Raw genomic sequence first — 16738 nt, 5'->3', positions numbered from 1 at the left:
GGGGGGTTCCAATCCCAGGGCAGGAAGTAAGCTTGGGGGCTGGGAGGAAGCACTCCTGTTCTTCTTGGCTCACGAGCAGTGCTGTAAAGACACATACATACTTTCTCCCCGAAACTGTCCTCGCCTCCCTTGAGCGACCAGGTTTCCAGAGGCCTGGGAAACTTGGCTGGCCTGGGTTAAACCTGCAAAGCAGGTTAAATCCGAGGCTCCCAGCCTCATTAAAATATTTAAATTCCCAATCCGCCTCCTGGGAGCGGGTTGGCTGCTTGCCCATTGTCCTGCAACCATTAAACCTGGAAAAGGGTAGGTTGGCGTCTGGTTTGAGGCTGTAAAAATTTTAACATCTCACCCGATCCCAACCCACCCGTTTTTGGGGGTTAAAATTCACCCCAGTGTCTCTGAACTGGGTCAAAGTGGTTATATGTGAGACAGTGGCTGGTGAAGTACGAACGGTCCAGTTGATCTTTTGAAAATCTAAATGTCACTTTATTTTTTTCCTTTTTAAGATTAAAATGCAATTTTAAAATAAAAATTCAAAAGTTTTCAACGAAGCATACCCCTGGACCCCCGTAGAAATAGATTACCAAATTTCACTTTGAATATTTGGATTTTCCCCTTCAGACTTTTCCTGTATTTATGTTTTTTTCTTCCAAAACAAGTTAAGGATTGGTGGGAATACCTAAAGCTTAAATTACAAAGCCCCTGTAACTACTTGTTTTCACATTTATTCAGGACTGGTCTTGTATTGTCAGCTTTTTAGGGCCATGCCAACTAATTTTGAATCTATTGGTTAGCTTTTTTTTTGTTGGTTAGCTTTTGGGTTTTTTCTCTCGATTATAAGGTATGCCTAAATGTAAATTGTTCCTCGTATCGACTTTTTCGTTCTGTGTGTATTCGAGTATGTTTTGTCCCTGCGCGCAATCCGTCGGGGCCCTGGTTTAATTCCCGGATGTTGGGCGGGCCTGTTCTCTTTCTCGTCAGCGGCTGAGCCTCAGGTATGGAAGCTGGTCTTCCAGCAACTTAATCTCTCGCCATCCTTACTCAAAACGCTGCGAATCCCGCTCTAACCGACCTCCGCCGCGGAGTAAAGCGTTGAGCAGCTGATTTGTGTCTGTATGGAGCAGATCCCGACTGTAGAAAGTTTAGATTTGAAGCGATTTCCTTACTGACCCATTTTTTCCATTTTTCTTTTTTTTGCGTTGCAGAGCGCGGTTCATATCCCCGCCGCTGGATTCATCGCAACCATGGTAAGTCTTGGTGGGGAGGGAAGATGCTGCTTCAAATCTCTCAGATTGATTGGAACCGGGTTAAAATTCTGTTGAAAACTCGCGACTTGGGGCTCCGAGCAGGTTGATTGATCCCCCTCTTCTCAATAACGTCAGGTTTGGAGTTTAATGTTCTTCGAGGTCGGTGTCACAGCAGCAGAAAGTTGGATTTTAATCCCAAAAGTATCACTGACCTATTTCACTTCTAGTTAAGAACCGAATGAATATTAAATAAAAACTGGTTTGATATTCAACACTCGGACCTGCTTTAAATAATTCGAAAATCTTAACATTTTTTATGATCTCAATAAATGGTGGATTGTCTTTTAAGTTGGTGCATGTGTATGTTTAGTTTATGAATTTCCTGTCACTTGGCCTATGTTCTGTAACTGGTAACCCATGAAAAGTTTATATTGAGCAATTGCTTCCACTTGCTCCATATTCACTATGTGGAGTGGATTTAATGTTCCAGAAACTAATGCTGAAGTTGCCTCGAGCCCCCCGGGATCTATGTTTGCTCCCTCTTATTTCACATCTACACGCTTCCCCCCCCCCCCCCCAGCGACATCATCCAAAGACATGATGTCAGGTTGTACATATGCTGGCGACCCCCAGCTCTACCTCCCCACCATCTCTTGACTTCTCCGCTGTGTTGTCCGATAGCCAGTCATGGTTGAGCATAATTTCCTCCAGTTAAACATTGGGATGACCAAAGCTATCATCGATCTTTGCCACCGATTCCATACACCTCCCTGCCCACTGTATAGGGCTTGAACCAGACAGTTTGTATTCTTTCTGCTCTATTTGACCCTGAGCTGAGCTCCCAACCGCATATCTCTCATCACAAAGACTACCTACTTCCATCTCTAACATCACCTGTCTCTGCTCCTGCCTCAGCTCACCTGCTGTTGTGACCCTCATCCATCCTTTTGTCAGCTCCAGAATCGACTATTCCAATTCTCTCCTGGCTGGCCTTCCATCTTCCACCCTCCATAAACTTGAGGTTTAAACTTCCACCCTCCCAAACTCTTGAGCATTAGTATCCTGTCCTTTTCACCCCGTGCTTGCTGACCTACACCTGGCTTCCAGTCCACCAACGGCTCGGTTTTAAAATTCTCAACCTCCTGTTCAGATCCCTTCATGGCCTCACCCCTCCCTATCTCTCCAACCTGCAACCCTCTTGTGGACATCCAGAGCCCTTTGCCCCACCATTGGCGGCCATGCCTTCAGCTGTCTAGGCCCGAGTCTCTGAAATTCCCTCCATAAACACCATCCCTCTCATTTAAGACGCTTTAACCAAGCTTTGTCACTCGCCCTAAAAATGCCGCCTTTGGCTCAGTGTCAATTTTTGTCTGATTTTATGCTCCTGTGAAGCACCTTGGGGTGTTTTACTAAATTACAAGTGCTATATAGATGCAAATTGTTGCTTGTGGCAAGTGGCTTGCAATATGATGTCATAGACCATCTTTGTGTTTGGCAGTAATATAAAAACTAGAGATAGGTTTGCCATGTGTAATGGCCCTTTTATACAGAGCATAGTGTTGTAGTTATTGGTATTCCTTTAAACTTCGTGTCTGACCGTCCATTCACTCCAAGTTCAGTGTCTGAAGACGATGCATGCAGCCCAACACTGATACTAAATTTGGAGTGTAAATCAGATGGTCAAATCCTGAATTGACTCAAGTGGATTGTGACTCCTTCCTCCCAGGAAACCGATTGAGAACTGTTGAGGGAAATTAACTGGTTCTATACTGCTTGTAACTAACTAGTAGTGATGTTTTTTTGTGCATTGCTACAAAGCCTCTAAAATATTCACTTTACTTTTTGTATTCAAACAGCCTCGAATGATTGCAGAAATCAAAGACTTTTTGCTAACCGCAAGAAGAAAGGATGCAAAATGTAAGTGAATTGAAAGGCATTTTATAACTAGGATGAGATGCAAGACTAAATTTAAGATGGTGATAGAAAGTGCCAACATGCAATAATCTATGCTGTAAATTTAGATTCAGTAGGAATGTCAACTTTTGTTTGTTTCGAATGTTGTGCCAGACCCCAACATAATGTTGGTGACCAGTATATCATACTTGAATACAAAAGCCAAGTACTGCGGATGCTGGCAATCTAATAAAAACAAACTGCTGGGAATACTGAACGGGTCAGGCAGCATTTGTGAAGAGAGAGAAACAGTTAGTGGCCTGGATTTTGTGGTTGGTGGCGTACCTATGGAATACGCCGTTGGTGTGTGAAGAGAATGGGGACCCTCCTTTGTGAACTTTCTGTTCGTTGCTGCGTACTAGAGGACAGCGTAATGGCCTGGGGCGCTGCGTGTACGGAAGCCTACCTGGGATTACATGGGCCAGCGCTCCAGTCAGGAAACTGAAGCAACGTGTATTTGGAAAATTGATCTTTATAGAATCATAAAATGGTTACAGTACGGAAGAAGCCATTCAGCCCATCGAGCCCGTGCCGACTCGCAGCTAGCCCCACACCCCTGCCCTTTCCCCATACCCCTGCAAAAAAAAAAAAAAAAAAAATTCCATCAGATACTTATCCAAATCCTTTTTGAAAGATAAGATTGAGTCTGCCTCTACCACCCTTTCAGGCAGTGCATTCCATATCTTAGCCACTTGCTGCGTAAAAAATGTTTTTTCTTGTGTCGCCTTTGGTTCTTCTGCCAATCACCTTAAATCTGTGTCCTTTTTGAAGCCCAGGATCCCGTAAGCCTTTTTAAAAGCTTTCTCAACCTGCCCTGCCACCGTCAACAATTTGTGCGCATATGCCCCCAGGTGTCTGTTCTTGCACCCCTTTAGGATTGTACCATTTAGTTTATATGTCGTATCATTCTTTCTGCCAAGATGTATCACTTCACACTTTTCTGCATTAAATTTTATCTGCCATGTGTCCACCCATTTCACCAGCCTGTTTGTCTTCCTGTAGTCTATCACTCTCCTCGCTGTTCACTATACTTCCAAGTTTTGTGTCATCTGCAAATTTTGAAATTGTGCCCTGCACACCCACGTCCAAGTCATTAATATATAATCAAGAAAAGCAATGGTCCTAGAACCGACCCCTGGGGAACACCACTGTATACCTTCGTTGAACAACCGTTTACCACTATTCTCTCCTGTCACTTAGTCAATTCTGTATCCATGCTGCCACTGTCCCTTTTATTCAATGGGCTTCAACTTTGCTGGCGAGCCTATTATGTGGCACTTTGTCGAACGCCTTTTGTAAATCCAAGTACATTACGTCAACTGCATTACCCTAATCAACCCTTTGTTACCTCATTGGAAAAACTGATCAAGTTGGTTAAACACAATTTGCCTTTAACAAATCTGTGCTGGCTTTCCTTAATTAATCCACACCTATCCAAGTGACAATTTTTGTCCCTGATTACTGTTTCTAAAAGCTTCCCCACTACTGAGGTTAAACTGACAGGCCTGTAGTTGCTGGGTTTATCTTTACACCCTTTTTTGAACAATAGCATAACCTTTGCAATTCTCCAGTCCTCTGGCACCACTCCCCTATCTGTGGAGGATTAGAATATTATGGCCTCTACCACTGATTTCTGCCCTCAATTCCCTCAGCATCCTAGGATGCATCCCATCCACTCTTGGTGACTTATCTACTTTCCAGCCAGCCTTTCTAATACCTCCTCTTTTTATCAATTTTTATCCCATCCAGTATCTCCACTGCCTCCTCCTTCACTATGTCTATGGCAGCATCTTCTTCCTTGGCGAAGACAGATGCAAAGTACTCATTTAGTACCTCAGCCATACCCTCTGCCTCCATGCGTAGGTCTCCTTTTTGGTCCCTAATTGGCCCCACCCCTTCTCTTACTACCCATTTACTATTTGTGGTAAACCACTGTTATTGTTCACTACTTGTTGTTGCACACTGTTGTATCTATGCATGCCTCAGCTGGCTCCGCCCCTGGCTCCACCCACATGCCCAGGTATAAAGGTGACTGCTCTGCAGCCCCCTGCCTTCTTGGAAACCAGTCAACCACGAGAGGCATGCTCTGTTCTTTGTTAATAAAAGCCTTTTAGTTACTCTCCTAACTCTCCGTCTTTTATGAGTTTGTGGAATTTGCTGCCCCAGAAAGCTGTGGAAGCTACATCATTAAATAAATTTAAAACAGAAATAGATAGTTTCCTAGAAGTAAAGGGAATTAAGGGTTACGGGGAGCGGGCAGGAAATTGGACATGAGTCTAGGTTCGGAATGGTCATGGCCCTGTGGGTAGTGGAGCGGGCCCAGGGGCCGTGTAGCCTTGTTCTAATTCTGTTAGATTTCAGGAGATGGTTTTATTCCTGTTCCTGGCTGGGGTGGAGATCTCCTTTACAGAAGGTAAGTACTGTAGAAAATATAGGGACAGAGTGATCTCCTGGAAGAATTTCGATCGCTTAGATGGGTCGGAGAGGAATTTCCCAGATTTTTTTCTCCCAAATTGGCCATTGGGTCTTTATCTGGTTTTTCACCTCTCCCGGGAGATCACATGGGTTCGGGTGGATGCAGAGTGATAGAAGATTTGAGGTTAGGATCAGATCAGCCATGATCTTATTGAATGGTGGAGCAGGCTCGAGGGGCCGATTGGCCTACTCCTGCTCCTATTTCTTATGTTCTTATGTTGAGTAATTGATAGTGCATCAATTTTATTAACAAAGGCAAAATGTCGGCACCAAACGCAGAGCAGCAGGTGCTGCTGCAAATGACGGCATCAAACGCTGAGCAGCAGGCGCTGCTGCAAATGACGGCACCAAACGCTGAGCAGCAGGCGCTGCTGCATGCCCTCAGACCAACATGCCTGGACCTAGACCCTCGAGGCGGGTTCGTCTACCAAGTTTGCACAATGGCTGCGTTGCTTCGAAGCTTACCTGGAAGCCTCAGCCGTGACACTAGATGGAAACAAACTAAAACTCCTGGCCTCCAAGGTGGGCCACCAAGTCTACACGCTCATCCAGGACGCGACCACCTACGCGGCGGCTATCGATCTGCTAAAAGGACAATACACACGCCCGGTAAATACGGTTTATGCCAGACACCACCTGAGATCCCGCAAACAGCAGTCCGGGGAATTGGTGGAGGCATTCCTACGGGCACTACAGATGCTCGGCCGAGCCTGCGATTGTAAAGAGGTATCGGCCGCGACACACACGGAGGGACTTATCTGAGATGCTTTTGTTGCGGGCCTCCAGTCCGACTACTCCCGGCAGAGACTGCTGGAGAAGGGCGAAATCGACCTGAAGAAGGCAGTGTCCCTCGCGCTCTCGCTAGACGCGGCCCACCGGAATATGGACGCATTCTCCCCTAACCGCTCCGCACCGTGGACGCCGCAACCTTGAGTCATGGGACCGCCACCCCCGGCACCAACTGCTGCAGCGATGTCCAAGGGCCCGAAATGTTACTTTTGTGGCCAGGCAAAACACCCCAGAGCACGCTGCCCGGCGAAACGCTACCTGCTCTGGCTGCGGGAAGAAAGGCCACTACGTCGGCGCGTGCAAAGGTAAAACCGCTAACGCCAGCAGCGCCGCGTGTGAACCGTGGGGGCAGCCATCTTGGACACCTCCAGCCGCGTGGGGATCGGGATCATGGGCGTAGCCATTTTGTTCGCCATCTTGGATGCCTCCAACTCCAATCGCGGGTGACCCGGACTCGACCACCGCCTCGTCTGACGACCACAGCGACTCGCTCGACCATACGCTGGCCTCCGTGACGCTGGACCAATCTCTCCCTCACCAACTGTCCAGGTCCATGATGGACATTACGGTAAACGGCCGCGCCACTACCTGCCTTTTCGATAGCGGGAGCACGGAGAGCTTTATCCACCCCGACACGGTGCGCAATTACTCTCTCCCAGTCCTGCCATTGGATCTCTATGGCTTCCAAATCCCATTCAGCAGACGTCGGTGGCTACTGTGTAGTGACCCTTTCAGTAAGGGGCACAGAATACAAAAATTTTAAACTTCTTGTCCTGCCCCATCTCTGCGCTGCCGTTCTACTGGGGTTGGATTTTCAGTGCCACCATAAAAGTGTCACATTAGCGTACGGCGGACACCTCCCCCCCCCCCCCCCCCCCCCCACTCAGTCTGCAGCCAGCAGCTTTTAAATCGCCTGCCGCGCACCATTTGCAGCCTCTCCACGCTTAGTCTCCCCCCCGCCCCCCCCCCCCCCCCCCCCCCTTCGCTAACCTCACCCGCGACTGTAAGCCCATCGCTACCAAAAGCAGGCGGTACAGTGCCGGGGATAGGAGCTTCATTAAATCCGAAGTAGCAAGACTCCTGAAGGAAGGGATTATTGAAGGTAGCACTAGCCCATGGCGAGCACAAGTGGTGGTAGTGAAGACTGGCGAAAAACAGCACCTAGTTATTGACTACAGCCAGACGATCAATCGCTACACCCAGTTAGATGCATACCCACTCCCCCGCATATCTGACATGGTCAATCAGATAGCACAATACCGGGTGTTCTCGACGATTGATCTGAAGTTGGCATACCACCAGCTCCCCATCAGGGCTGAGGACCGCCAGTACACAGCTTTTGAAGCTGACGGTCGTCTCTACCACTTCCTCCGAGTCCCCTTCGGCGTCACCAATGCGGTTTCGGTCTTCCAAAGGGAGATGGACCGAATGGTTGACCAGAACGCGCTGCAGGCCACCTTCCCCTATCTAGACAACGTCACCATCTGCGGCCACGACCAGCAGGACCATGACGTTAACCTAGAGAAATTCCTCCGTACGGCCCAGCGGCTGAATCTAACCTACAACAAGGACAAATGTATGTTTCGCACCACGCGCCTCGCCGTTCTTGGCTGCGTAGTGGAGAACGGAGTCATCGGCCCCGACCCCGACAGAATGCGCCCCCTTATGGAGCTCCCCCTCCCCCACTGCCAAAAAGCACTGAAGAGATGCCTAGGGTTTTTCTCTTGCTATGCTCAGTGGGTGCCCAACTATGCGGACAAAGCCAGACCCTTCAAGTCCACCTCCTTCCCCCTGACAGCAGAGGCATGTGCAGCCTTCACTCTCATAAAAAGAGATATTGCGAAGGCCACAATGCACGCAGTGGATGAGTCCATCCCTTTCCAAGTGGAGAGCGACGCATCCGACTTCGCCCTAGCTGCAACCCTTAACCAGGCGGGGAGACCCGTGGCCTTTTTCTCAAGGACCCTCCAGGGCCCCGAGATTCGACACTCCTCTGTCGAAAAGGAGGCCCAGGCCATTGTGGAAGCGGTGCGACATTGGAGGCATTACCTGGCCGGAAAACGATTTACCCTGCTCACTGACCAGCGTTCAGTAGCTTTTATGTTTAACAATAAGCAGAGGGGCAAAATCAAGAACGACAAGATCTTGAGGTGGCAAATTGAACTCTCCACCTACAATTACGATATCTTGTACCGGCCCGGGAAACTCAATGAGCCCCCAGATGCCCTATCACATGGTACATGCGCCAACGTGCAGGTTGATAGACTGCAGACCCTCCACAATGACCTCTGCCACCCGGGGGTCACCAGGTTCTTCCATTTCATCAAATCCTGTAACCTGCCCTACTCCATCGAGGAGGTCAGGACCATGACCAGGAACTGCCAAATCTGTGCCGAGTGCAAACCGCATTTTTTATAGGCCAGACAGAGCAAGCCTGATCAAGGCCACTTGCCCCTTCGAGCGCCTGAGCGTCGATTTTAAAGGGCCCCTGACCGCAACGTGTACTTCCTCAACATAATTGATGAGTACTCCCGTTTCCCGTTTGCCATCCCTTGCCCAGACCTGACCAGTACCACGGTCATTAAAGGTCTGAATGACCTTTTCGCCTTGTTCGACTTCCCTAGCTATATCCATAGCGACCGGGGCTCATCCTTTATGAGCGACGAACTCCGTCAGTACCTGCTCACGAGAGGTATTGCTACAAGCAGAACCACCAGCTACAACCCCCGGGGGAACGGCCAGGTGGAAAGAGAGAATGCGACGGTTTGGAAGGCAGTCTTCTTAAACTTAAAATCTAAGGGCCTGCCGACCTCTCGCTGGCAGGAGGTCCTCCCTGCGGCGCTCCACTCCATTCGGTCACTGCTTTGTACGGCCACCAATGCCACCCCCCATGAAAAAATGTTCACTTTCCCCAGGAAGTCCACATCGGGGACCTCGCTACCGACATGGCTGACGTCTCCAGGACCCGTCCTACTGCGGAAGCACGTGAGGTCCCATAAAACGGACCCCCTGGTCGAGATGGTGAGCCTCCTCCACGCCAACCCCCAGTATGCTTACGTGGCGTACCCGGACGGGCGGGAGGACACAGTCTCCATACGAGACCTCGCACCTTCGGGTGCCCCTGAAACACTACCATTGCCATCCACCACTACCCACAACCCAACCCCTGTAGACGGCATGCCGCAGCCCCAGGACCCGTCATTGACCACCCAACCACTCAATGAGACGCCAGATTCAACGTTGGATGCTGCACCATCGCCGCCGCCACCACGACGATCAGGACGGCATACAAGGCCACCTGATAGATTTACTTACACGAACCTTTAGTACACTTCACCCTGCTGGACTCCATTTTAAACGAGGAGTGAATGTGGTAAACCACTGTTGTTGTTATTCACCGTTGTTGTTGCACACTGTTGTATCTATGCATGCCTCAGCTGGCTCCACCCACATGCCCAGGTATAAAGGTGACTGCTCTGCAGCCCCCTGCCTTCTTGGAAACCAGTCAACCACGAGAGGCATGCTCTGTTCTTTGTTAATAAAAGCCTTTTAGTTACTCTCCTAACTCTCCGTCTTTTGAGTAATTGATAGCGCATCACTATTTATATATATTTCTATTGAAGACTTTTGGATTACCTTTGAAGCTTTCTCAGAGAATTCAAGGAAATAAAAACAGGAAAATAAATAAATCCAAGGAAAAGAGGAGGCAGATTCGAGCAGTTTAATGGCACTTGGGAGAATCGGGGTGAAATTCGGTTACATTAATGTCTGCTACATTCCCATTTCTTTTAAAGACACACAAATTTAACAACATCCATTAAGTTATTAGATGATTCTGTGTGTATGCCTGTCAATTTGTGGTAATCGACATTTTCTCTGGGTGCGGTCCCAAATGAAACAGGTTCTGCGACTTTGTTCCTGGATGTCATCTAATTGGTTTGCGGGGGGGGGGGGGTGAAAAGCATTGAAAAAAATTCCAATACAGTAATAAAGCATCAGATGAAGATTCTGATAGCCCCTTACGTTGTGGAAACGGCCCCTGTGCATGTTTCCACCAGTCGTAAAATGTTCGTGTGTAATTGCTGGGCAGTTAGCCCAACTCTGCCAGCAATTCCGTTTTCAATGTCGGTGTGGATAATCTGTCCAGTTGGAACTTGGCAGATCGCAAGTTTGGGATTTGGTGCATATGGAAATCCCAAACTTGCTGTCTATTTCAAAGGTGGTCTGACTGTACTGAGTATTCTGGCTGTGTTTCAGATTGATTGACCTTTCATCAGAACTGGAAAAAGTTAGAGATGTAACAGTTTTTAAGCAAGTACAGGGGCTGGGAAAGTCCTAACCACTACTCCCATTTTTTTGGACAGCAGGTGCTGATCGTGGTTCTGCTGTTGGCATTTACAGCTTCTCTAGACCCATCTTTTTGTTTCTTTCTTTGTCCCATTGCTAGCTAGCTCCTTTTGCCTTGCACCATCATCCCTTTTGTCATTGAAGCACTCCTGCCTATCACAGACCTTCCCTTGTCTCGCCCCACCCCTTTCCCAGCCCCTGTACTTACTAACTGTTACGTCTCTTTTTTTGCAGTTCTGATGACAGGTCATTTGAGGTTTGGGCTTAAGGTGCGGAGTAGAAGTTCTTTGCTGCTGATTTGGCAGTTACTCCAATCCTTAACATCCTGAGTGCAAAATGAAAGCAACATTGTTGGAGGGGAAATTCATAATTCCGCTAGTGGCTCTTGGGTCGAATCTTGCAACCTGGATGTTCATACCGGATGCCTAAAATCTGCGCTATGCCGGGAAGGGGGTCAGTAATGACCGTGGAGATAGGTGTGAATGACCACAGGATTTGGATTTGTCCGTTGAGGCATGCCTACCTTTGGTATTCTAGAGTGCAGATGTGGTTTCCATCCAAAATAAAGGCATTCTGTAAAGATCTGGAAGTACTGAGGAAGCATCTTGTGCCATGTGTGTTGACTGTGTGGGAGTTCGGAGAGGCAGGTTGTGGGGACACCCATTGCTTTAGTTTTTTTTTTTAAATAAGGTTTTTATCCTCGTGACTTGTGTAGCTTTGACCAAGCAACTGGAGGCTATTGCCAAGCAATGTACCCTGTAATTTCTTTTGGTGCATGGGCTCTTTAACTGGCTGCACGACCCATTCAATTTTTTTGCGCTTGCGTGGTTATTCCCATTTGAAAAGCCGGTGCGTGGCCCCACAGCTTAGTGGGAACGTTGTTGCCAAGTCTTGAATTTTATCTTTTTATCCAGGATTTGTACACTTGCTATGCACTCTAGTAAGGGTAAATGGGGAAACAGTCACACACTCTCTTATAAGAGGAGGGTGGTGTGATTTTTTTTTATTGCCTTCATTAATTGTGTGGAATGGTCTTGCTCTTGCAGGCATTTATTTTGAAGGAATTTGTTTTTCCACAGATGGGCTAATCAATAGATTATGCTGCTGGTATTTTGGCTCTGTGCAGCTCAAAGGGGGACTTTGAAGTTATTGGTTGGCGCATAAAAGGGCCATCTGTCCATTATTAATTCTTGATATTTAATGTCAGCTTTTGCCTGGTTTCAATTCTTTGTGATTTTGGGAATGAGTGCGCTGTTCTTCATTGCAAGTTAAGCTTGTCTTGTAGGAGGTGGATTTGTCTCAAAAAGGAAGGGGGGGGTACATGGAGGGAAGGTTACAGGACACGCATAACTGCTGCTCAGTAACCTGGAGAGAGAGGGACTCTGCCTCTTGGCAGACATGTTTCTTTGCCAGAGCCTTTTACGTGGGGAGTTGGGAATGGTAAATTGGAACTGGCAGACTCTTGCAATCTGATAGCAGTCCGCCAGGCCTGAAATAGTGAGTGCACTTAATGGACCAGTCAGCGTAGCTCATTGATCGGGATAAACCTGTTGTCGTGTCGCTACACTTTCCCTCGCCGCTCTGGCTCGAGAGTTGAAGTCCCTCTGATCTTTAGCTCTGCATGGCTCTGGTTGTAGAGGGCATTCTCGGAGATGCTCCATTGTTTGAGATGCCTCTCCACAGTCACTCGGTAGTATCAGTTTGGCTGTATCTCCACTTCTGCATGAGGGCTCTGCAGTGGCTGATGCCAGTCCTGAGGTGATTGAGACACAGCCAAGTAGGCCAAGCCTCACTGGCTCCTGTTGGAAGAGATTCCTCTGAATCAAAAGATAGCTTCTGTGGTTTTGTCTGCAGATCCTTTGAACAAGCATCTAATCTACAGCTGTGGGAATTGCATTCCAAGCGTGTAAGAAACTGCTCCTGGATTTGAGCCTCATAGTTGCTGGCTCTTGTTGGAAAAAGTGGATGACAGGGATCACTTGTCTGCTTTGACCTTTCCACTCTTGATGAAACTTGCCGCCTTGTGAAGGTGGGGCAATACCAGCAAGCAGGTAAAGATCATCTTTAGGGATAATCCTGTCACTGAAGGTCAGGATTTCCAGTTGGCTCCAGATCAACTTGCAAGCCAACACTTTGAAAACGTTGGGTGGAGAAGCAGTAGGAAGTTGTCTCTACAAATAATTCATGGGGCCACGTGAAGCCATGGTACCTATATTTTGTAAACCAGCTAATAGTGAAAGGGAATGAAGACCAGAGTTTCTGTGTAACTGAACCAATGTAGATGTTCCAGGAAATAAATTGAGTAAATGTAATTCTGTCCAGTTATGAATACATGAACTGCCAGGGAAGCAGGTCAACCCATCTAACTGAGTGGTCTGCACATGATTCTGAATCACCTGGATCTGTTTTTTCTGGATATCCTTGATGTGAAGGCAGATACAGAAGTTAATTTTGGTTACTTGCTTGCTGTGATGCAGCATTGGCCAACTTGAATATGTTTGTGTCCTGGCCTTGGAAAGGATGAGATTTGAATTCACTTTCCTCGGCATCGACGACTCGGGAGTTGTCAGTCATCTGTCTGGAAATGATGTTGTAAGAAGCCTGGATTGTCTGGGTATGTGATTTGGGATGTTTGAGGATTTGTTCTTGCCTGCTATGTTAAGATAATTTGTCTTTGTTTTATGTAGCTGTGAAAATTAAGAAGAACAAGGACAATGTAAAATTCAAGGTACGGTGCAGCAAGTACCTATACACACTAGTCATCACAGACAAAGAAAAGGCTGAAAAACTCAAACAGTCCCTGCCTCCAGGTAAGAAATTTACAGAATGTGCGGATTAGCTGACCAGAACTGGGGAGGGGTCACCATTATTGCCCTGGAGCAAAATTGTGCATTACGAATGACAATATTTCAGCAGTTAGAGCTGAAAGAGTCTGTGCTGTGCCACAGATAAATGGGCTGTGGGTTTAAACCAGTGACCCATGCAAGGTTAGAAATATTTTGCAGGAGTGGGAGAACATATTTCTGTTTGGCAGTATAAAATTGACGCCTTGTTGAGATACGGTTTTATTTAATGGATTGGACAACATTGGTTGAGTGAATGAGTGGGAGCTAACTGCACAAGTCCCACAGGTAACGCTTGGCGTACAGAATAGTCCTCATCCAGATCAATTGGCATATGCATGGCCGGCCAATGGTGGGAAAGCAGTGACCACTTTTTTGTTATTTTAATTTTGGTGCCAGTTGTCAATCTGAAGATCCCTTTTTACTTATGGAGTCCAAACCACTGATTTGAGACCCTGACCTGACTTTTGTATCCTGTCAATTTGGAGCTGGTCAGGCTGTGCGACTCAGTGGGTTTAAACTCTTCTCTTGAGTAAGAAGGTTGTGGGTCTCAAGTCCCACTCCAGAACTTGAGCACAAAATCTTTCGGCTGAGACGTTAAACCGAGGCCCCGTCTGCCCCCTCGGGTAGATGTAAAAAAAAATCATGGCACTATTTGAAGAAGAGCAAGAGAGTTTGCCCCAGTGTCCTAGCCAATATTTATCCCTCAATGTCACTTAATGACCAGATAATCTCTTTTTTTATCACATTGCTGTTTGTGGGAGATTGCTGTGTGCAAATTGGCTGCTGCATTTCCTATTTTACAACAGTGAGTACAGTGACTACACTTAAAGCACTTAATTGGCTGTAAAGCACTTTGGGATGTCCTGAGGTTGTGAAAGGCACTGTGTAAATGTAAGTCTTTCTGGTGACCATAGCTGAGTTTTAGATTAAAAATAGTCAAGTTTCTACCCCCCAAAAAAAAAGTATTTCTTTCTTTTAACATTTTTTAAAGAACACATTAATGGGTGCCTGTGTGTTTATTTGTATAATGTTCTGATTCTTTATTGTCTCTACATTCTCCTAACCTTGGATTTTGTTTTTGTTTTTCCAGGTCTGGCTGTGAAAGAGCTGAAGTGAGGAGCTGAAATCTCTACATGTTCTGATTTTATTGAAATTAAAAAAAGTACAAAAGTTGCTTTTGTGGTATTTGATATTTCTACACATCCACACAGCAGATTATTTGCTAAAAGAACTTGCATTGAAATAGTGCCTTTCATGACCCCCCAGGATGTCCCAAAGTGTGTCAGTCAATCTAGTACTGTACTAAGTGTAGTCACTGTTGTAATGTAATGCAGAGAAATATCGCAACCAATTTGTGCACAGCAAAGTCCCACAGACAGCAATGAGAAATGACTGGTTATTTTGGGTGAGATTAAAAAAAATACTAGCCAGGACAGCTGGAGAACACTCATGCTCTTCAAGTAGGATCCTGGTATCTTTTAAGAATAGGGCAGATAGGTCCACGGTTTAACATGAGCATTTCTGACAGTGCAGCACGCCCTCAGTATTGCACTGAAGTACCAGCCTAGATTGTGTTCAATTGTCTGGAAATAGCTGGCATAAACATTTGAAGTGGTTACGAATTGATAATCTAGACCGACTATAACAAATTTAGTTCATCCTGATCTATGGAATTTTGGGTATAATTTGCTCTCAGTCTCTAGTTAGGTGATGGAAAGACCCTGTCTGATGGTAATTAGCTGGAATTTTGTTCTCGGTTGATGGGTATGGTGTGTTCCTGTGTTGGGAAGGAGGGGGTGAATGGGCAGAAGGCTATTTGCTTTTTCTTCCATTTGCTGTTTAAACAGTTTACCTGCTTCCAAGATTCTACCAATATTGGAGAGGCAAGGATTAATCCGGGATAGTCAGCATAGCTTTGTCAAGGGAAGATCATGTCTGACCAATTTGATTGAATTTTTCGAGGGGGTGACTAGGTGTGTGGATGAGGGTAGTGCAGTTAATGTGGTATACATGGATTTTAGTAAGGCTTTCGATAAAGTCCCGCAAGAAGGTAAGAGCCCATGGGATCCAGGGTGCCTTGGCACATTGGATCCAAAACTGGCTTAGTGGCAGAAGGCAGAGGGTGATGGTCGAAGGTTTTTGTGACTGGAAGCCTGTGTCCAGTGGGGTACCGCAGGGATCGGTGCTGGGTCCCTTGCTGTTTGTGGTCTACATTAATGATTTGGATGTGAATGTAAAAGGTCTGATCAGTAAGTTTGTAGATGACACGAAAATTGGTGGGGTGGTAAATAGTGAGGAGGGTAGCCTCAGTCTGCAGGACGATATAGATGGGTTGGTCAGATGGGCAGAACAGTGGCAAATGGAATTTAACCCTGAAAAGTGTGAGGTGATGCATTTTGGAGGGACTAACAAGGCAAGGGAATACACAATGAATGGTAAGACCATAGGAAAGACAGGATCAGAGGGACCTTGGTGTGCATGTACATAGATCCTTGAAGGTAGCAGAACTGGTGGATAAGGTGGTTAAAAGGGCATATGGGATACTTGCCTTCATTAGCCAAGGCATAGAATATAAGGGCAGGGAGGTTATGATGGAGCTGTACAAAACGCTGGTTAGGCCACAGCTGGAATACTGTGTGCAGTTCTGGTCGCCACACTATAGGAAGGATGTGATTGCTTTGGAGAGGGTGCAGAGGAGATTTACCAGGATGTTACCTGGGCTGGAGCGCTTCAGCTATGAAGAGAGACGACAGGCTGGGGTTGTTTTCCTTGGAGCAGAGAAGGCTGAGGGGGGACCTGATTGAGGTATACAAAATTATGAGGGGCATAGATAGGGTAGATAGAAAGGAACTTTTTCCCTTAGTAGAGGGGTCAATAACAAGGGGGCATAGATTCAAGGTGAGGGGCAGGAGGTTTAGAGGGGATTTGAGGAAGAACTTTTTCACCCAGAGGGTGGTTGGAATCTGGAACTCACTGCCTGAAAGGGTGGTAGAGGCAGGAACCCTCACAATATTCAAAAAGCATTTGGATGAGCACTTGAAATGCCATAGCATACAAGGCTACGGACCAAATGCTGGAAAA

At 46.8% G+C, this 16738-nt stretch overlaps 1 protein-coding gene across 1 annotated transcript; it reads left to right on the top strand.

Moving 5' to 3' along the window:
• The first annotated feature begins 927 nt into the window (after positions 1-927).
• On the top strand, positions 928-14830 carry rpl38 (ribosomal protein L38). The gene is made up of 5 exons (XM_085963629.1): positions 928-995; positions 1206-1247; positions 3104-3164; positions 13499-13621; positions 14748-14830. The coding sequence occupies exons 2-5, from the start codon at positions 1245-1247 to the stop codon at positions 14771-14773; spliced, it is 213 nt and encodes a 70-aa protein (XP_085819755.1). The 5' UTR covers positions 928-995; positions 1206-1244; the 3' UTR covers positions 14774-14830.
• Positions 14831-16738: the final 1908 nt, after the last annotated feature.

Source organism: Somniosus microcephalus, chromosome 21 (assembly GCF_052327205.1).
Source record: "Somniosus microcephalus isolate GS21.2 chromosome 21, FLI_Smic_1.0, whole genome shotgun sequence".
NCBI classification, from domain to species: domain Eukaryota; kingdom Metazoa; phylum Chordata; class Chondrichthyes; order Squaliformes; family Somniosidae; genus Somniosus; species Somniosus microcephalus.
The sequence above is the reverse complement of the archived record's forward strand: the minus strand, read 5'-3'. Positions and strand labels throughout refer to the sequence as shown.

Excerpts from the sequence above, each read along its gene's own strand:
- rpl38 (XM_085963629.1), top strand. Across the intron at positions 3,165-13,498 it reads AAGAAGAAAGGATGCAAAAT|CTGTGAAAATTAAGAAGAAC; the intron begins GTAAGTGAATTG and ends TGTTTTATGTAG. Across the intron at positions 13,622-14,747 it reads CAAACAGTCCCTGCCTCCAG|GTCTGGCTGTGAAAGAGCTG; the intron begins GTAAGAAATTTA and ends TTGTTTTTCCAG.